The sequence below is a fragment of the Uloborus diversus genome, chromosome 6, assembly GCF_026930045.1.
Source record: "Uloborus diversus isolate 005 chromosome 6, Udiv.v.3.1, whole genome shotgun sequence".
Taxonomy (NCBI): domain Eukaryota; kingdom Metazoa; phylum Arthropoda; class Arachnida; order Araneae; family Uloboridae; genus Uloborus; species Uloborus diversus.
Window position 1 is genome coordinate 137,193,914 of NC_072736.1, and position 22,064 is coordinate 137,215,977.

The following is a 22,064-nucleotide window of genomic DNA, read 5'->3' on the forward strand; positions in this document are numbered from 1 at the left end:
TCCTTTCCAAACAAATAACATTCCCCATGGACTATATTCCGCTACGAAACCGCAACCGCAACTAAAAATAAAGTTCCACAAGCATCATTTCGCTGCCAGATAAAATATAGATAAAGATATTAATCATATTTCTACTTTGATTCAAATAGGAGAATTTACATTATCTTAGAATATGACAGTCATGAAAAATAAAAAATAAATCATATTTATACCCCCCCCCCAGCACTGGTTTCCCCCTTCATCCCCATTAAATGTCCACTGCTTACTACACGTACTTGATTATCATTATTTTTGGCTTCCGCTGTTGTATTGCTTGTGTATATTTCATCGCGCCATATTGTTAAGAAAATAATACATCCCTTTGATTTTTATCTTTTTCGTGATGGTGATCGTATTCCTTTTAATAGAGCGTCAGAAAGGGAATGTTGTAGGGATTCTTTTGTATGATAGAGGGCATTCTGTTTTCAATTAACATTCTGGTTTCTGGGAAGAAGAACATTTTTCAAATATTTCATGAGTCTTTTTCTGAGAAAACATACAATGAAGAAATGTTTTGGAAGTATTTTCTTGTCCTCATTCAGTGCTCAAATACTCGAGTAGAGCCACAGCTTCTTTCAAGACTTTCTCGAATTGAAGCTACTCTTGGCAATTAATGTCAATTTTAGTTAAGGTCTTTCTTGAATTTATTATTAGTATATCCAAAATGTTACAAATTCAGAAGAAACTTTAATTTAGAGGTTTAATGAAACCATTTTTGCCACTGTTTAAGAATTAATCGTGTAAGCTGGGGTGCATTCTGTTTTCAGTTAACATTCTAGTATTTGGAGCGTATAGCATTTTTCAAAAAATCTCATGTGTCTTTTCTGGGAAAACATACAATGAAGAAATGTTTTGGAAGTATTTTCTTGTCCTCATTCAGTGCTCAAATACTCGAGTAGAATCACAGCTTCCTTCAAGACTTTCTCGAATTGAAGCTACTCTTGGCCATTTATGTCAATTTTAGTTAAGACCTTTCTTGAATTTATTATTAGTATATCCAAAATATTACAAATTCAGAAGAAACTTTAATTTAGTGGATTAATGAAACCATTTTTGCTATTGTTTAAGGATTAACCATGTAAGCTAGGAGGGTGTATTCTGTTTTCAGTTAACATTCTGGTATTTGGAGCATAGAGCATTTTTCAAAAAATCACATGAGTCTTTTCTGGGAAAACATACAATGAAGAAATATTTTGGAGGTATTTTTTTTAATCCTTCTTTAGTGCTCAGATACTCAAGTAGAGTCAGTTTCCTTCAAGGCTTTCTCGAATTGAAGCTGCTATTGGCCATAAATGTCAACTTTAGTTAAGGTCATAAATTGTTTTATTAGTATAGACAAAATGCTCAGATGAAACTTTAATTGAGTAGTTTGAGAAAAACATTTTTCGTCACTGTTTATTGTTTCACGAATGTTTACAAGGATTATTTTGAAAGATGGAGCATTATGCTTTCAGTTAGTACTTCGGTATCTGGAGGGCAGAGCATTTTTTAAAAAATCTCATGAGTCTTTTCTGGGAAAACATTCAATGAAGAAATGTTTTGGAAGTATCTTATCCTCCTTCAGTGCTCAGATACTTCAGTAGAGCCACCGGTTTATTTTTCTTGAATTGAATCTGCTCTTGGACATAAATGTCAACTTTTGAAAAGATTTTTCTTGAATTTATTATAAGTATCAACAAAATGTTACATATTCAAAAGAAACTTTAATTTAGTGGATTAATGAAACCATTTTTGCCATTGTTTAAGGATTAATCATGTAAGCTAGGGTGCATTCTGTTTTCAGTTAACATTCTGGTATTCGGAGCGTAGATCATTTTTCAAAAAAATCTCACGAGTCTTTTCTGGGAAAAAACACAATGAAGAAATATTTTGGAGGTATTTTCTTATCCTTCTTTAGTGCTCAGATACTCAAGCAGAGAAAGATTCCTTCAAGGCCTTCTCGAATTGAAGTTGTTCTTCGCCATAAATGTCAACTTTAGTTAAGGTTTTAAATTTGTTATTAGTATAGACAAAATGCTCAGATGAAACTTTAATTGAGTAGTTTGAGAAAAACATTTTTCGTCACTGTTTATTGTTTCACGAATGTTTACAAGGATTATTTAGCAAGCTAGGGGCATTATGTTTTCAGTTAGTACTTCGGTATCAGAGCCACAGATTCCTTCAAGGTCTTCTCGAATTGAAGCTGTTCTTCGCCATAAATGTCAACTTTAGTTAAGGTCTTAAATTTGTTATTAGTATAGACAAAATGTTCAGATGAAACTTTAACTAAGTGGTTTGCAAACATTTTTTGTCACTGTTTATTGTTTCACGAATGTTTACAGGGATTATTTTGAAAGATAGGAACAAAATGTTTTCAGTTAGTACTTCGGTATCTGGAGAGTAGCGCATTTTTAAAAAAATCTCATGAGTCTTTTCTGGGAAAACATTCAATGAAGAAATGTTTCGGAAGCATTATCTTATCCTCCTTCAGTGCTCAGATACTTGAGTAGAGCCACAGCTTTCTTTTTCTCGAATTGAATCTGCTCTTAGCCATAAATGGCAACTTTTGTTAAGATCTTTCTTGAATTTATTATAAGTATAGACAAAATGTCACATATTCAGAAGAAGATTTAATTTTTTGATTTGAGGAAAAACATTTTTGTCACTGTTAAGGGATCCATCAATTGGTCATTAATATCAGATGTTTGTAGGGATTATTTTGTAAGATGCATTATGTTTTCAGTTAGAATTCTGCTACCTGGGCAGTGCAGTATTATTCAGAAAATCTCATGAGTCTTTTCTGGGAAAACATACAATGAAAAAATATTTTAGAAGCATTTTCTTATCCTCTGAAGTACTCGAATACTAGAGTAGAGCCACAGCTTCTTCTAACATTCTCGCGAATTAAATATGTTCTTAGTCATAAATGTCAACTTTTGTCAGGGGCTTTCTTGAATTTATTATCAGTACAGATAAAATGTTACAAGTTCAGAAGAAAATTTCAGTGATTTTAGAGAAACATTTTCTGGGAGCGCTTATGAATTAGTTTTTAATATTAGGTTTTTGTTTTGCCAAGTATTTTATTTAGGAAAAGTAAATTATTTTATCTATTTCATTAAAATTTTTGTGTTTTTCGTTCCCCTATTGCAAATCTTAGATATATTCTAATTTACTCGCTGTTTGATGAACTAGGACGAACATACCGATACAGAAAAATGTGACTAAGTCGACTTATAAAATTGTTAAACAAAGGAAGCGTCTTCAATGTCGAAAGTCGACTGATGCAGAGAATGTATAAGCATGTTAACGGCAACTCTAAAGAAAAGCAAGATACACTTAAGTAGACATTTTTTAGAATGTTCTACAAAAACGTTGAAAAAAATCATTATTGTTTTATTCTTGGAAATTGTTTTTTTTTTTTTTGGTATAATCAAAAATACTGTTGCGTTTACTTAAAAATTCAAAAGAATTTAACCTTCGATTATCCTAAAGCGTTCTTCGTTGTTTCAACTGTACTTAGACGTATGATTTTATAACCGAAATGTATAGGGAAAACATCAAATAACAATGACGATAATGATGATGATAATAATAATAATAAAATAATAATAATAATAATAATAATAAAATAATAAAATAATAATAATAATAATAAAATAATAATAAAAATAATGATAATAAAATAATAATAATAATAATAATAATAAAATAATAATAATAATAATAAAATAATAATAAAAATAATGATAATAAAATAATAATAATAATAATTTTAAAAAATTAAGAATAAAATAGACATTTAGTATCAAAACCAGATCAGTCCATGATTTTGCAAAAGTTGTTATAGAAATTTAATTTTTCTATGTGGATACTATCGGGTTCCAAAGCAATTCGGAATGCAACCAACTCAATTTAATTGAAAACTGCTGTCAAAAATCCGTTTTCTCTCTTTAAATTAAAAAAAAAAGCTCAAGCCTGTAAAATTCTAAATATAGATTGAGTTGGTTTTGATACTAGTAGATGCATTAAGTAAAGATAACCAAAGAAGAATCAAAGCTTAAATCAAAACTCATATAAAAACAATAACCATAATAGAAAAAAAATTTGTGATTTGATCATGGAGTGCTTTGAAAGAAATAAAAAAAAGGGCTTAAGCTTAACGATACGAAAATAACAAGGGTTTCTTTTCTTTCTTTTTTTTTTGGTAAACTTGTATTCACCAGGAAATTAAGAGAAGTAACAAAACATGTTTAATAAATTTTAGTTTTAGTTTTAATAACTAAAATAGTTCAAAAATAAAAATTTTATTAAATAGAAAGTTTTCAAAAAGAATTTTTTTTTAATTTTGGTATAAGGTTTTTACAAATGTTGTTTCAAGGTGCTGTTTATTCTTAAAAACAAACAAGCAAAGTTTAACGGTTATTGCATCAAAAAAGTAATCTTCTTAAAACTAAAGATTAGTGTCGTAAATGATTTTTAAAAAAATAATAAGTTTTAATAAATACTAATTTTAAATCGGCTACACTTAAAAACACTAATAAAGTTTTTTCTAAACTTCTAAAGAAGATAAGATATAAAAGTATATGCCTATTGTAGAACGAAATTTTTAAATTGAATATATTTGATAAACTAAAACCTTCAATTTAAAACAAAATATGCGTAATCAGATTACAGGTTTATCAAGAAAAGACCTTCCTTTTTTTCCAATTTTACTTTAAGAATAAAATAAAAATGCTTTCTGAGTAATAAAATGATTACAGTTCTTTGAGTAGTAAAATGATTACAATTGTTAAATACAATGTCAAAACAAAAATCATTTTTCGTAATAACAACGTTTTATAAGGTTCCTCAAACTTAATTTATAATGAATATTTTACATTACGCAAAACCCCTTTAAATGCACAGAAATTATTAATTCTCAACGGCAAGTATTTATTTTTTCTTTTCGCAATTTCAAAACAAAAGAAAAACATAAACTGTTAGATATTTCTAACATGAAAAATATATGAGACAAGGAATTTTCATTGAGTAAATATGAAGATTTTATTTTCTTATTGAATACTTTAAAAAAATGTACCACGTATATTCGAAAAATTTCCATTAAATGCGACAGAATAAACCTAAAATATTTAATTCGAAACAGAGAAAAAACAATTTAGACTTTTGTACTACTGTGTTTCTAGAAAATAAGACCAGATCATGAATTATTTTTTGTTGCATAAGAAATGCAAGGGCTTATTTCACAATAGGGAAGGGGGGCATCACAAGAGCTTTTTCAAAGGATTGATGGGTAATAATTAATTTTTGTTCACAATCATAAAACATTTATTTGGTAACGGATAAATACCTTTGTGTTTGAAAATTAAATGAATGACCTACCTACGTTTCAATGCACAAAAATTGAAAATTACTGCATACACGTGTTTCGGGATTACAAGGAGCCTTTTTTCAATGCAAAGAAGGGCGAGCTTTTGGATGAAAAGTAATCCGAGGAAAGAATTTACTTTGGAGTTTATTGTAGAACTATATTGGAAATATTATTACTTGTCTGATATTATTTACTTAAGTCCATTGGAAAAATTTTGAGGAGAGGCTTTCCTCAGATGACTTTTCATCCAAAAGCTCACACTTCTTTGCAATGAAAAAAGGGTTCCTTGTATCACCGAAACACGTGTCTGCAGTAATTTGCAATTTTTGTTCATTGAAACGTAAGTAATTCATTCATTTAACATTTGTTTGGGTTCAAATAAATAAATAAATAAAATATTTGAGTTCAAAAGAAATACATTTATTAAAAACGGATTATCTGCGGCCTTTCACACTTTCGAAAAAAAAAAATTTTTGCAGATGATTAACTGAATGTAGATAATAATAAACATTTTAACTTAACAAGTGCCAAAATCTATTTTTTGAAATTCTAATTTCTTTACTCCCCCTCCCATCCAATGACATCAATATAAAGCACTGAGCTATTTTGACTTGTTCAATATAATTTTGTTGTAATCAATATTGAAATAAGATTAATATTCATCCAAAAGCTCACACTTTGATGGAAAAAGAGGTTCTTTGAAACGCCGAAGCACGTGTCCTCAGTAATTTGCAATTTTTGTGCGTTAAAACGTAAGTAATTCATTCATTTAACATTTATTTGTAATAAAACGCTCTTTAACGTTTAAATAAAGGAAAAGATCTATTACCCGTCACGTGAGTCAACTTAAATATTTAACTTGGAGTAGTAAGTAATAAACCAGCATTTTGTACAAAACTACATTAGAAATTAAAGAAAACGAAGTTAAAAAATGTCAATATACTTGTCGTACGAAATCTGAATGAAGCATTAAATTTTAATTAGAACCATTATGGTTTTTTAAGTTTCATACTGAATCTAACAATCACCCAAATGAAGAGCACTTGTTGCAAACAAAATTCTCACTTTTAAAAAAAGGGAGATGTTGTTTCATATATATTTTTCTAAAGAAAGTAGTCTATATTTTCCTTTTGCATTACAATATATCATTATAATAAATTAGTAGATATTGCTAAAAACAAAATTCTCAAAAAAAAAGAGTTTTTTTTTTTTTAAATCTTTCACAAAATGAAAAATTTGTTTGCAATCTATTTTGACATAAGTGACATCATTTCGACATGTTTCCCAACAAAACACTGAGATTGCCCAAATAAGCACTAGGATTTAAACGAAGTAAAAATAATAATAATAATAATAATAATAATAATAATAATAAATAAATAAATAAATAAAAATAAACAGCGATTTTTTATTAAATCTCTGACAAAATTTAATTTATAATTGGCACTCTATATTAACATGTATTTAAATCAGCATTTTCCATCATGACACATTGAGATTGTAACAGAAAGGGTTTTTTTTTTTTTTTACTTCAAACATAAACAACAACTTGTATTAGCATCTTTGATCAGTATGTGTAAAGTTGCTGTAAAATTGTCAACAAAAATTGCAGGTTTTTCAAAATGTCTAACAAAACTAAATCATTACGTATTGACGTTTTACACTATAATGTGAAAATATTACTTGAAGTGAAATAGGTCAAGAGTCTGGTCCCACTTAGTATTATAAATTCAGAATAAATGATTAAAATTTCATCAAAATCAACATTGAATGAAAATTTTAACATTTGTTCTAATCAACATTTCCTCATCAGTTGAACTCAAACACACACACACACACAAAGAAACCCCTCATGATAAATTAAAAAAGTTTTTTTCTTTCCTGTGCATAAAATAAATTAAAGCTTTTAAACAGCAGTATCAATACTTTTATAACAAGAAAACCTAGATTTAAAAAGATAAGTTAAATATATTTCACATAACTCACACCTAAGTACAAGATAACGTTATTTCTGGAATATTTAATGAAGTATAACTTCGTACCGCCTTTCAATAAAGAGAATATCTTCCAAAATCTTCGTGGATTTAAATTGAAATGCAAGAAAAATAATGTTTCCAAAACTATTTTTAAAGGACAAATCAAAAAATTATCAGGCATTGGAATATGTGTTTCTTCTTTTAGCTCACTACCCTTAAAAAAATTCCTCCCTTATCTTTATTTTTAAAAAAAATGTGATTTTTCGAGCAAAGTAGAACCAATTAGGTAGGTGCAACAAGGAGTTAAATGTATTTAAACGTATTTGTTCTTACAAAAGAGATGTTTTAATGTCTTGGGACGTCGTGGAGGCGAAAATACGGAATTTGATAAATTTGAAAGCAATTCCTTTTGTATTATATTTCCTTTTATTAAAGTAGGCAGTTAAAAAAAATTCACCTAAGCAAGGAATATTTGTTGGGTAACTTAGAAATTCAACCTATCAATGTAAAAGTTGTGAAAAACGATAAAAAAATATTTTTAAAAACTGTGTCGCAAAGACACATGATAGAAGTTCAACTTTTTTTTTTTTTTTTTTACATTCTGAACTGTCACTTCACCCGTCCGTTTTCTCTCACGCCACGCCCTTGTTCTTTCTGCCTGACTCAGGCATATTCACAACAAAAATGTATAGTTAAATGAAGAAAATAGATTATTAACAAGAAAACTGAACAATTGAAATCCGACTTTTAATTGTGCCAAAAACAATGTAAAATAATAGTAAATACAATGTCAATTTTGTTAATAAAAGTTAAACTAGTTTAAAGGCTAAACTTAAGCAATGTAGATTACGCTTTTAAACTGATGACTTGAATTGAACCAAAGAAATCTTTGGAAACCTGCATTATTTGAAATGTTTAAAATGAACAGAAATCACAATTATATGCTTGTTTAGCTTCAGCCTCGAAATTAATTTCTCATTAAAAAAAAATAATAACCATGTAATTACTATTATTTTCTTTCTTTTTTTTTGCAACAATTTTTGGCAACATGGAGAAGGCAAAACGGAAGAATTTTAACTTTGTAATTACTATTATTTTTCATTGTTTTGAGCAACAATTAAAAGCAACTACGTCACTTCCGACACACTAAATGGTTTCGAATCAGAATTCCAAAGCTCTCGCATAAAGTGTTACTTCAATAACTAAGCAAAGAAAATTATCTAGCTAACTTTTTTATTAAATACACTTTGCATTTAAAAGGTGATATCGTTTAACATACAAGCAAAGAAGATTTGAGATGGAATTTTTAAGTTACATGTAACTGGTATATGAAAGTTTATGGACACTTCCTTAAAATAAATGTTATCATAAAAAATATTAACAAATATCAAATATCTAAGCAAAGGAAATTGTTGGACAATTTTGAAATAACTTTTATATAAATAAAATTTGGTAGAGAATCAGGGTTCACCGATATATATCAGTCGTCATATCAGTCATCATAATATATATCACGATATATATCTGATATTTATTTTGAAAATATCATGATATTTTGATATTTTCGATATTTATTTTTTCAACTATGGTATTTTTAATACAAAAAGCATATTAATCATAGTAATATTGTTCATTTATTATTAAAAATAACCAAAATGTTATGTACTATATTTTTATGATACATCATTAACATAACAAAATACAGTGAAACCTGTGTATAACAATACTGTCTATAACAATGAACCTGTCTGTAACAATATTTTTCTTGGTTCCAGCAAAATGTCAACATGATAACCAAACTGTCTATAACGATAACCTGTACATAATATTTTTTAGGTCCCAACATTATTGTTGTAGACAGGTTTTACTGTAATATAATATTACTTTTTTACTTGTATTTCGTATTCATAAACTTATTAGTAAGGTAACAATTTTAATTCATATTAAATGTGCCTAATTAATTAATTAAACATCGGTCAAAAAAAATGAAACTGTCTAATGACTGCGCACTGACTAATGTATATTATTTATTTTTGAGTCATATAACTGTAAAAGTAGCTAACAGAAAAAAAATGAGTAAAACAGCTAATGCTAAATTAACTCCATTAAAATTGATAGAAATGCAAAATGAAATTTTAGGTATAAATAATGAAAGAATTTTTAACTTTAAGTCTACATATTGTAGTTATAATATAACAAAATAAAGAGTAATTTCAGGATGCATTTACTATTTTGAAGACTTTAGTTTGTGTTACTTAAAAATATCGGATATATATCAAAATATCCGATACATATCAAAATATCGAATATTTTCGAAAATTTCATGATAATTTGGAACCCTGTAGAGAATATTTAAAACCAATATGTTCACACAAAATATGTAACACCAATTAATATTTTAGCTTAAAATTAATGTTGAATAATTTCTAAATTTAATCTTTTTTTTTTAATTTGAACGTTGAGGGTCATATTAAAAAAATAATAAAATGTTGCCGGAAAGGTTTTTTTTTTTTTTTGAAGAGTCGTGAGTGCTGTACTTTCTGCTGTACACTACTGCACTTTCATACTGTCAAACCAACTAAGAATTGTCATTAAGGGATACATTTTACAAATTCGAGAAGGGGGTACTTGCTACGATTAAATACCGGTATTTTGCATAAAAAAAGTTCACACGGTCTCGATTTAAAAAAAAAAAAACTGCTCTTGCTACAAAAGAACATGAAAAATGGTGACTGGAAGTAATAGTTAAAAAAAGAAAGTTAATTTAAATTGTGATAACAATGTAAAACAAAAACGAGTTAAACATGATACAGTAGTCTGCGAAACTACTAAATTTAAATGCTATGAAAAAAGTTAACTATAAAGTGTAACAAAATTTTGTATCGCAGTTTTCTTCCGTTTATTATTATCTTTATATAACTGCACGTGAAGGAAAAACTTTTGGAACCATTTTCTCCTCTATTTGTCGATCGATTTTCTTGCACCACTTTCTTCATTATTTATTTGTTTAGTGGCTATTGGCCAGTTTTAGTTTTATCAATGAAAAATTTTGAAAATAGAAGATAATTAACAGAGACATCAATTAAAAACTCATTTTTGCCCTAAAAGACTTTCTACGCGAATGGAGTTTGATTCAGATGAATAGCCGGTAAAAAAAATGTACCCTGAAGGAATTATGGTCGAGTTTCGACCTCTGGAAGAAAACTAGTTATTATAATAAGGTAAAATAATTTCTCATCTTGACAGCACATTTACATTTATATGCACACAAACACAGACACACTTATGGATATATGAGCATAAATTTATTACAAAACAACAACATGATTTGAAAATCTCAAATCAGGTTGTAATTCTGTACTGAAAGGAAAAAAATCTTCCTCAGAAACAATCACAGTTTATGACACGGAGCAAACTATCACCAGTTCACAAAAAAACAAAGCAAAACAATAATCTGGAGTCTTTCATTTAATCTTCCTTCCTCAGTACTTCCTCTCCCAAAACATGACACCTCTACAGAAACGCAATCTTGGCTTTTATCGCTTCCCCGTGTTTCATTACCCAACTCCTCGGAGAATAGTGGAAACATATCCCTCAGCAACGAGTCATGTGACAAGGTGTATCCAGACATTGGAGACAGAAAATTAATAAATCATCGATGACTCAGTAGAATATGTGCCCGCAAATCACGTCCGCTTCCCATTAGTCCCGCTTGAGGAGCTTTTTCGGAATCAAATATCCGCTTACTGTCTGGGACATCTAAACATGCATGTTTTATCGGCTGCCTCGATTATCACTGTATTTATGAGAGTTGAGCGATCGCTTTCCTGATTAGCGAGCATTTTCTAATGCACAAATGCAATAAACGAGAGGACTTCATGCTTGTGATTTTATTGATTTTTCTCCCAATTTAAGGAATACATTAGTAACTGAAAACAAAAATAAAGTTATAAAAAATAATAAGACCAGAATTGAAGCTTCCAGTTTTCATTCGCGAAGTACTTTAAGACTTAAAAGTTCAACGTAGAGCACGAATTTGAAACTAAATCAATTCAAATGAATAATTGAAATCATGCAAGGAGTTCTCAACTTTCTTCATTCCAGTACTTTTTGTAATGGAAACTCGTAGTAAGTCCAGATGTCAAACTTTTCTTCAATCGCAAATAATTTTTCTGATAGGAAATTCAATACGAAGCGCGAATTTATGAAGAAAACTATTTAACAATTAAAATTCAGATCACTGGTTCTAATTGTCCAGAACATCTAAACAGGCATGGGTTTATCTTCTGCGTCGATTATCACAGGTGAGCGATCGCTTTCCTGATTAACGAGCATTTTCTAATGCACTAACGCAAAAATGCACTTTCTGCTTGTGGTTTTATTGGTTTTTCTACCAATTTGGCGAGTACATTAGTAACTGAAAATAAAAAAAAATTAAAAATTAACTTGAATTTTGACATGTGGAATTCAAATTATGTTTTTCGCAATCACGAGTGTGTGTATGTAGGCGAGTGTGTTTGTGTGTGTGCATGTATGAGTGTTTGTGGTAGGGGGGGAATGTGTATGTGTGTGTAGGCATATGTGTTTGTGTCTGTGTGCAGGCATGAGTGTGTGGGTAGTTGTGTGTAGGTGTGTGCATATGTGTAGGTGTCTGTATGTATGTATGCGTGTGTGTGTATGTTTGTGTATGTGTGTAGCTGTATGTATGTTTGTGTTTGTTTGTACGTGCGTGTATGTATGCGTGTAAGTGTAGGATATGGATGCAACCTGGCGATGGCTTTCGCTAGAGGAGCAGCGTCGTGAGCAGCCGGTCGACGGTGATGCTGCAGAGGGTGCTGGCGGAAAATAATACCCTAGCATATCAAAACCATAGCATATAACAGTCAAATGAAAGCAATAAGTAATCATGATTGCTCAATAAGAACAATAAAAAATGCCAAGACCAGAGTTGAATCTCAAAGTTTTCCATTCGCGAAGCACTAGAACTGAAAAGTTCAACGAAGAGCTTAAATTTTAAGCTAAAGCAGTTCGAAAGACCAAATTAAGTCATGCAAAGAGTTATTAACCTCCTTTATATCAACACTTTTTCTAATGAAAACTAGGAGTAAATCTAGGGTTAATCTTTTCTTCAAGCGTGAAGTATTTTTCAAATGGGAAGTTCAACATTTAACACTAATTTATAAAGAAAACGACTTAAATATTCAATTTCAGATCGCTGGTTTTTACTGTCTTAAACATCTGAACAGCCATGGGTTTATTGGTTGCCTCGATTATCACCGTATTTATGAGAGTTGAGCGATCGTTTTCCTGATCAGCGAGCTTTTCTAATGAACAAATGTAAAAAAAACGAGAGGATTACATGCTTGTGATTTATTGATTTTTCTTCCCGATTTGAAAAGCACATTAGTAACTGAAAACAAAAATAATAATAGTAATAAATGCCAATACCAGAGTTTAATCTCAAAGTGTTCTATTCACGAAGCACTTTAGAGCTGAAAAGTTCAAAATGGAGCACAAATTTTAAGCTAAAACAATTCAAATTCCCAGTTTAAGTGAAGCAAGGAATTCTCAACCTTCTTCATATCAGCTCTTTGTTTTAATGGAAACTAGGAGTCAATCCTTTCCATCAATCGTGAGTATTTTTCAGATAGGAAATTAAACATGGAGCACAAGCTTAGAAAGAAAACAGCTTGTGAATACAGGGCGCTGGTTCTTACTGTGTGGAACAACTGAACATGCATGTTTTATCGGCTGCCTCGATTATCACTGTATTTATGAGATTTGAGCGATCACTTTCCTGATTAGCGAGCATTTTCTAATGCCAAATTACAATAAATGAGAGCATTTCATGCTTATGATTTTATTGATCTTTTTTTTTTTCAATTTTAAAAACACATTAGTTACAATAAGTAATAAAAAAAATTCAAGACAAGAGTCAAACCCCTCAACGCTTTCAATTCGCGGAACACTTTGGAGCTGAAAGGTTCAACATGGAGCACTACTTTTAAGCTAAGTCCAAGCTCTTTTTTTTCCAATCGTGAAGCACTTTTTTTAGTTGGGAAATTCTACATGGAGGAACAAATTTATAACGAAAACGAACTTCATGCTTATGATACTTATTGCTTTTTTAAATATGAGGATTACATTAGTTAACTATAATCAAAAATAAAACAGACATAAAAAGTTCAAAATGGTGTACTAATTTTAGGCCGAAGGCAATCAAGCTTCTATCTCATATGCATAACCTGTGTATTCAAATGATTTTTCTTCGTTACTCTGCATCGCTTTATGTATTGATGTTCGCTTAAGAAATTCAGTTTCGTGTAACTTTTTCTCACGTTTTGTACATATTTTCCTTAATAACGAATCAAAATTATACGAATCAGCTTTAGCTATAGATTTTTCATAAAATTTGCTCACAATCTTCTTAGTTGCTTTTAAAAATTTTAAAAGCCAAGTTTAGGTGGTACTTCATTCCTAACTGCCATTCTTAGTACACATTATATGCAGTGAAATCCCAATTTTACATTTCTCAAGGGACTAAGTTTAAAAAACGTAAAATACATAGTTGCAAAACTGATGATGGGAACAAATGAAAAAACGATAAATGAGGGAAAAACGTAGATTCGTGGGACGCAAAATCTGGGTTTTACTGTATTGTATGTTCTCCTCAACACTGTGTTTAACAATGTGTGTTACTTTTGTGAAAAAACCCTGGCCATGGTATCGATTCAAGTTTTTTTTTTCCACACAATACAAGTAGATATTTCAAATACTTCCCAAAGACAAAACTATTCTTTATTTCTGAAAAAATATATTGACATTTACTTAGTATTTAATATAATTAGGGTCTCAGAAAGGTTTTTAAGCCAAACGCCAAAGTCGTATGGTACGTCAGTCACTATAACTTCCACTCTTAGTACATATTAAATATTTTATTTATTCCTCAACTAAGGTTTAACAATGTGTGTTACATTTGTAAAAAAAAAAGCCCTGGCCATGGAATTGTTTCATGTTATTATTTCACGCAATACAGTAGATATTGCAAATACCTCTAAAGATGCAGCTATTTTTTATTTTTGTAAAAATACATTGACAGCTACATAGTATTTAATATAATTAGAGTCTCAGAAAGGTCATCTCAAAGGTAAGGAGGTTTTACCCCCTTAGTAAAGAAATAACGCAATTTTCATTCCTGATTTCATCACGATCCCAATAAGAAACCTTTTAACTTCCCAGGAATTACGCAAACCAGCTAAAAGCCACCCTTAATAATGTAAAAAATGCTGCGTTTAGCTCTCTTTTAAGTAATAACCAGGATGAAAATTGCGTTACACCAGGTAAAAATGCATTACAACAGTAATAAAATCTAAAAAATTTCAGAACTTTTTAGCGTCTTGCAAATACAACATGCAAAACCTAAAGAAATTTCTTCAAATAAAATATGCGTAATATTGATTTCCAATAGCATTGGAAATACCATATTTGCCGATTAGTAAGAACAATATTTCAGCAATCAAGAATGGGGTATACTTTTCGGTAATTGAAATAACGGTCACGTTCCTCTTTTTTTTTTTTTTTTTGCAATACTTATTGCGTTATAAACCACACAAAATTTATTTATTTTTTTATTTTAATCTCCTTTTTTTTCTTGTTTTTCCTTTTTTTTTTGTACATCCTTTTTATACAGAAGAAAGTAAAAATCATTCAAATAAAGGGAAAATCATCACTTCACAACACAATATTCCTTTATATGTTTTCAATTTTAAACCATTAAGATACCAATAACATACTACAGAGAAAGAGGGGGGGAGGTAGCTCAAAAGACAGCTAAATAAACTGAATATTAGGGATGTTAGTTCTGAAGATATCGAGTAAAATGAAATGCTGAAATTAGTAGCATTAGAGTTAACGAAATTAGCTGAAATTATCGTGAATAGTTACCATTCACGATAATTTACTAGAAAGCTTGATTCGGGCTGTCCCCAACCATTCTCCACGTTAAAAAAATATTATCTTTTGTTTTTTCCAAATTCAAACAAAAAAAATCTAAAATCATGATTATTAAAAAAATGTGAAGAGAGGGAGTAGCTCAAAGGACAGGTCAAAACAATCAAGTGCTAGTGTGTTAGCTGTGTAGATATGTCATAAAATGATGTACTGAAATCAGAAGCATCAGAGTTGCCAAAATTAACTAACGTAAGTTTTGAAGATAACACGAATCATTTAGCCCGAATCATTTAGTAACACGATTCATGGGTTCCCATATATTCTCCTCATTTAAACATCATAACATATCTTTCAACTTTTTGAAACTCAAACAACAAAAATCCAAAAATGTGGTTAAAAAGGGAGGGCAGAGTAGGAGTAGTTAATAGCACAGCTCCAAAATAATTGAGTGTTAGTTAGGTATGTTAGCTGCCTGCTAAAATGAAGCACTGAAATCAGAATCGAAAAAATATGATTAACAGAGAGAAGGTAGAAGGAAAAGCTGAGAGACAACTCTAAACTACTTTATTGTAATGAATCGCAGCAAAGAAGACAAATCTTAACGAAGCACCCTAGTTAGTTGAGTTAGAGTTAGGAAATCTTCTCAGTTATGTTTTTGCAATATATCTTTTAGTAGATCGATTTTTAGTTTAACAAGCATTCTTTTAACTCAAACAGTTCAACTGTCTTTCCTTTCCTTTCCAAATTTGAAAATCATAATGAGTAAAATAATAATATCATTAGAAATATATAAATGAAAGCGGTAATAACTCGGAGATAGCACCAAAGTAATTTGATGTTAGTAATGTTAGCAGCGAAGATAGATGTTAATGAAGCGATTGAGTTAGTGCAGCTAGAGATAGTTAAATCAGCTGAAATATGTCCTAACTATATCTCTTTTGGCAATAACACAAATATAACTCCAAAACAATTTTATGTTAGGACTATCAGCAGTGCAGATAGACATTGATAAAAGGATTAAGTTTGTCACGCTAGAGGTAGAGAATTCAACAGAAATGCGTGTTTCGGATACTTCTGACAATAATTCAACCATATCCAAAACCATTTGTTGTTAGGAATGTCAGCAGCGAAGATAGACGTTAAGGAGCGATTAAGTTAGTTGAGTTAGAGTTAGCGAAATCAAATTAAATGTGTCTTTACGACACCTCTTTTGGCAATAACTCATATATATAACTCCAAAACAATTTCATATTAGGACTATCAGCAGTAAAGATAAACATTAATAAAGGGATTAAGTTTGTCGCGTTAGAGGTAGCGAATTCAGCAGAAAAAGGTCTTTACGGTACTTCTGACAATAACTTAAAAACATGGCTCCAAAACAGCTTGATGTTAGGAATGTCAACAACGAAGACAGACGTTAAGGAAGCGATTAATTTAGTTGCACTAGAGTTAGCGAAATCAGATGAAGTATGTAATTGAGGTATTTGTATTTATAAGGTATATGCATTTATAGCTTTTGCAAAATGCTCAAATATAGTTTCAAACCAATTTGAATTTAGGAATGTCGGCAGCGAAGATAGACGTTAAAGAAGTGTTTAAGTTAGTTGCGCTAGAGTCAGCGAAATCTGCTAAATTTGTATCTTCACAATACTTTTGATAATAACTCAACCATGTCTTCAAAACAATTTAATGTAAGGAATTCAGCAGCGAAGATAGCCGTTAATGAAACGTTTAAGTTAGCTGCGCTAGAGTTAGAGAAATCAGCTAAATTTATATCTTTACGATATTTCTTTTGGTAAAAACTGAAATATAGTTCCAAAACAGTTTCATGTTAGAAATATAAGCAGTAAAGATAGGCATTAATAAAGCGATTAAGTTAATGCCGCTAGGGTTGACGAAATCAGCTTTTGAGCCTTTACGATACTTCTTTGAACAACAACTCAAATGTAGCTTCAAACCAAATTTAATGTTAGCAATGTCAGCAGCGTAAATAGACGTTAATGAAGCGTTTTAAGTTAGTTGAGCTAGAGTTAAAGCGAATTTAGTTAAATTTGTATTGTTACGATATTCCTTTTAGCAATAATCCAAATATAGCACCAAAACAATTTGATGTTAGGAATGTCAGCGGCGAAGATAGATGTTAAAACCAGTGGTTGGAAAAACTACATTTTTTTTGTAGCGAACTACAACTACTTTGTTACAAATGTAGTTCACTACAAATACTTTTTTCAAAATGTAGCAACTACAAACTACTTTTGATATGTAGTCGCTACTTCGCTACTTTCCAAAAAATAAGTAAATAAAAAGCATACACAATAGGTTGTCCCTCAAAAAATGTAAGTCAATTTTTCAAGTCGCATACACAATTGTATTTTTCCTCTTGTGTCAAAACAATCGTGAGAAAAAGTTTCATATAATTTGCACAACGGCAATACGTGCCGACTTGCACCTGAAAGTGTAAAACTACTTGTATGCTAAGCCAAATCGAAAAAAAAAAAAACTTTTTTTAGAAGCTCGAAATTTCTGTTCATAAAACGTTGCCCCTGTACCCAACACCCCACATGTACCACAAGAACATTTATCAAATTAAAAAACATTTAGATATGCCACACTTGACCTAAAATTAATAATTTTATTTAAAAAATTGATTTTTTTCCAGTTATCTTTTAAAAAAATACATATAAAATTAAATAGAATATCAAGTTTAAAAATTACTGGCGAACACATTTGCAGATCAACAAGTACAAACTGATAATTAAAAATATATATATTTTAAATGAAAAATTTAACTCAACCTGAAAAAAAAACCAGATCTTTGAGTATTATGTGGGAGACTTAAAAATTGCAGGAAAACAAAAATTTTTATTTAACGCTAATTAACTACTTTTCTACTTTACTATTTATTTTTCAGCTTGTTCATTTCGTAAAATCTTACATTTCTGAAAATATGTAGCAAAAACTTAATTTTTTGAAGAAAATTATAAATGTTAGGCACGTGTGGGATATCTAAATGATTTTTAATTTGAATAAATGTTTTTGTGGTGCATATATGGGGTATAGGAGCAACGTTTTATCAACAGAAATTTTGAGTTTCTAAAAAACAATTTTATTTCAATTTGGCCTAGCATTACACAAGTGCTGATTCACACTTTCAGACATAATCAGCACTTGCTGCCGTTGTTCAAATTATATGATTTTTTTTTTTGGATACAATATAAGAGAGTGTGCGACTTGAAAAATCAACTTTCGATTTTTTTGGGGGGGGAGGGGGGATCCTGATACACACACACACCGTAAGAGAATTGAACAAAAAAGATTGATAAATTTGCTCATCAGAAGACATTAAGAAAAATATCCGTTATCATACTCTCACACACTGTAATGCTCGTATTTATTGTAAGTCCTCCAGAACAGTTCAATTTCATCCTTTTCTATAACATTTTAAGTAGCTTCTTTTTATTTGGTGAATACTGTCAAAAATTTAAGCCTCGCTAAAATATTTTTGTTATTTAATCTTCGATCAGTTCATATAAAATTTACCAAATTTTCAACTCCCGAAATCACCGATATCTTTATTTTCGCGAAAACAAGTGCAATATGAATATTGGTGAAATATGAAAATTGCAACGGCAAAAAAACTAATGGCGTCAAACAGATAGAACGTGTGGCGTCAAAATGAAATGCCTGAGGTCAGCTCGTATTTTTATGAGTCTTATTTCCCATTGCATCCGCTGATGTACTTGTGTAAAATTTAAGCCAATCAATTTCGTTTGAACCTTTTTTTTTGTTTTGTTTTCTGTTTATTTAAAAGTAGTTTCCAGAAATCGCTACAAACTACTATTTTTTTGTAGTTAACTACTCACTACACTACTTTTTTAAAAAAGTAGTGCGCTACGCTACAAACTACTCAAAAATGTAGCTACTACAGTAGCGTCGCTACTTGTAGCGCGCTACTTCCAACCACTGGTTAAAACAACGATTAAGTTAATGGCACTAGAGTTGACGAAATCAACTAAATTGGGGTGTCTTTACAATACTTCTTTTGGTAAAGCTGAAATATAGCTTTAAAACAGTTTTAGGTTCGGTACGTCAGCAGCAAAGATAGACGTTGATGAAGCGATTAAGTAAATGACTCTAGAGAAGGAGAAATCAGCTTAATTTGCGCCTTTGCGATGCTAACTCAAGCATAACTCCAAAGCAATTTGATGTTAAGAATGTCAGCAGCGAAAATAGACGTTAATAAAGCGAATTAGTTAGTGGCGCTAGAGTTGACAAAATCAGCTACATTTGGGTGTCTTTACGAGGTTTCTTTTGGCAATCACTCAAATGTGGCTTCAAAACAGTTTGAGGTTAGGAATGTCAACAGCGAAGATAGACGTTAATGAAGCGATTAAGTTAGTTGCGCTAGAGTTAGCGAAATCAACTGAAATGTGTCTTTACGATACCTCTTTTGGCAGCATGGTGACCAGAGAAGGGGCTCCGTATGAGTTGTAATGATGCATCCCGTCCCCCTTGTAAAGAAAGAGAAAAATTACTATTGAAAAATACCATTGCGATGGGTCACTGAGACAACCAGGGGCGTGCACAGGGGGGGAAAAGGGACACCTGTTGACCAGGGCTCGAACCTGAAGGGGGCCCAATATTTTTAAATCTAGGGGTGAAATATAGGTGTAAACGATATAAAGGGAGGGCCGGAAAAGTCATTTGTGAAGGGCCCCAAAATTTCTGTGCACGCCCCTGGAGACAACAGGTCACTTACTGGCAAGCCATAAGGGACAAGGCAAGCAGTCAATGAGGTTAAGCAATTCATCAGGAAAATTTCTTGTTTGCTTTCAATTCTTATATATAACAGTTGAAGATAAATGTAACTGTTAAGGCGCATTTCGACAGCAGTTGGATCTCGATAACTCGAAGCTTATGGCACGAATATTCCTTTATCTCGAAGTTTTCATTGGGCACCAAACTCTTAAGACTGTTAGGGAAACTTCCCATAGTTCAAACCACCAACAACTCGAACGTTTTAGATACTTTGGGACTTCGAATTGTCGAGAATTGACTGTAGTTAACAGCTAGGAACAGGGAACTAATGTCTTGGACATGAACGTCAAGCAGTAAGTACACTTTCCCAAAAGAACAAAAAAAAAAAAAAAATATGTAATTTATTCAGTAATAAGATTTTTATGAATGTAACAGGGTTTTCAGCTACAAAACCCATAGAAAACGAAAATAGTGTGTAAATTTCTGCCCTCTTAATAAAAATAAAGGTTATGTCTCAGTATATTCTTGAAACACTGATATTTTCTCTAAGAAACATTTACTTGGTTAACAGTACATACTTATAGTCATAAAAAATTATATGGTTAGATACACGTTATATTTTTCATAATAAAAATTAGTAGTAGAAATATCAATCGCTAGAATTTAAGAAAAGTAATTTTCAATAGAGGCGAAATACATATTTAGAACTATGTTCGAAACCAAAAGTATGAATCATTTGCTTGATTAGCAAGGCGCACTCACAGTGATACATATATGTTAGAATTAAATCAATGAAAGGTATAAATATCAATTACTAGGATTTCTAAAAAAAAGTGATTTTCAAAATACAACGGAACAAACATTTAGAACCATGCTCAAAATCAAAAGTATGAAGCATTTACTGGAGCTATAGTAATAAACATATAATATACGTTGTAGTTAGAAGCAAGTTAGATACATCCAAATAAAAATAATAATTCCTAGGAGCTTTAAAAAAGTTATTTTTAATAGAAAGCGGAACAAATACTTAGAACGATGGGCATAACCAAAAATTTGAAGTGCTTACAAGATTAGCATAACATACTTATAGTTATAAACATATTACATACTCTACAGTTAGAAACACACAAGAGTGATCATTAAGTCAGAAACTCATTAGAGTTATCGAACAAAAATTTAAAAAAATAGAAATATTCATTTCAAGAATTTAAAAAAAAGTAAAAAGAGAACGAAACAAATATTTAACACAATGCTCGTAACGAAAACGTAAATTTTGAACCTAGATTTTCTTACTTTAAAAGGCAGATTCGGGAAAATGCTATGACGATAAAGTGCGTTAAACTGTGCATTTCATACTTTCAAATCTATGAATAAACTAGCTGTATAATTTTAAATAATAATAAACCAAGTCAGTTATCGTCTTTTTATAACCTATGCTTTTTACATCCTTATGTGGAATGCATTCTGATCCCTTTCCCTTTTTTTTTTCATGAATTAATTTCAATAGCAGAGTAAGAAAAACGATAGATTATGCTATTTTTCAATTTTTGCTACACAGATCTCTGTACACACATTTGAAGCAAAAAAAAAAAAACTGAGTTATCTTAAGCAAATACATCAAAAATTTATTGTAAATAAAAACACAAATGCATGATATTTAGGGGGGAAAAATAAAGGTTATTTATTTATCGGCAGAAAAAAAAAGTTCTACTTGGACCAGGTTTTACTTATCATAAAATAAAGCCCCAAGTAAATATATGAGTATAATAAGACATTTATAGTACACTAATATCAACGTTAAGTGATAAATTTCTCATCACAACATCTACTAAAATATAATACAACGAATAAGACATTTTCATACATTGCATAATTTGCCATCCTCATATATATATTATAGCGTATTCACTGATCGAGTAACGCTCTGACGTCATCAACAATGAAAGTCGTGCCATAGTATGATAATTTGATAATATTTTTTGGTAATGATTGAT

At 30.4% G+C, this 22,064-nt stretch overlaps 1 protein-coding gene across 1 annotated transcript in view; it reads right to left on the reverse strand.

Annotated features, from left to right (window-relative positions):
- LOC129223803 (protein groucho-like) overlaps nucleotides 1-19,811 on the reverse strand; it is a 331,565-nt gene extending 311,754 nt beyond the window's left edge. The window contains exon 1 of the mRNA XM_054858158.1: nucleotides 19,758-19,811. Within this exon, the coding sequence (XP_054714133.1) occupies nucleotides 19,758-19,772 (15 nt within the window). The 5' untranslated portion in view covers nucleotides 19,773-19,811. The remainder of the gene's footprint in view (nucleotides 1-19,757) is intronic.
- Between the last annotated feature and the right edge of the window lie 2,253 nt (nucleotides 19,812-22,064).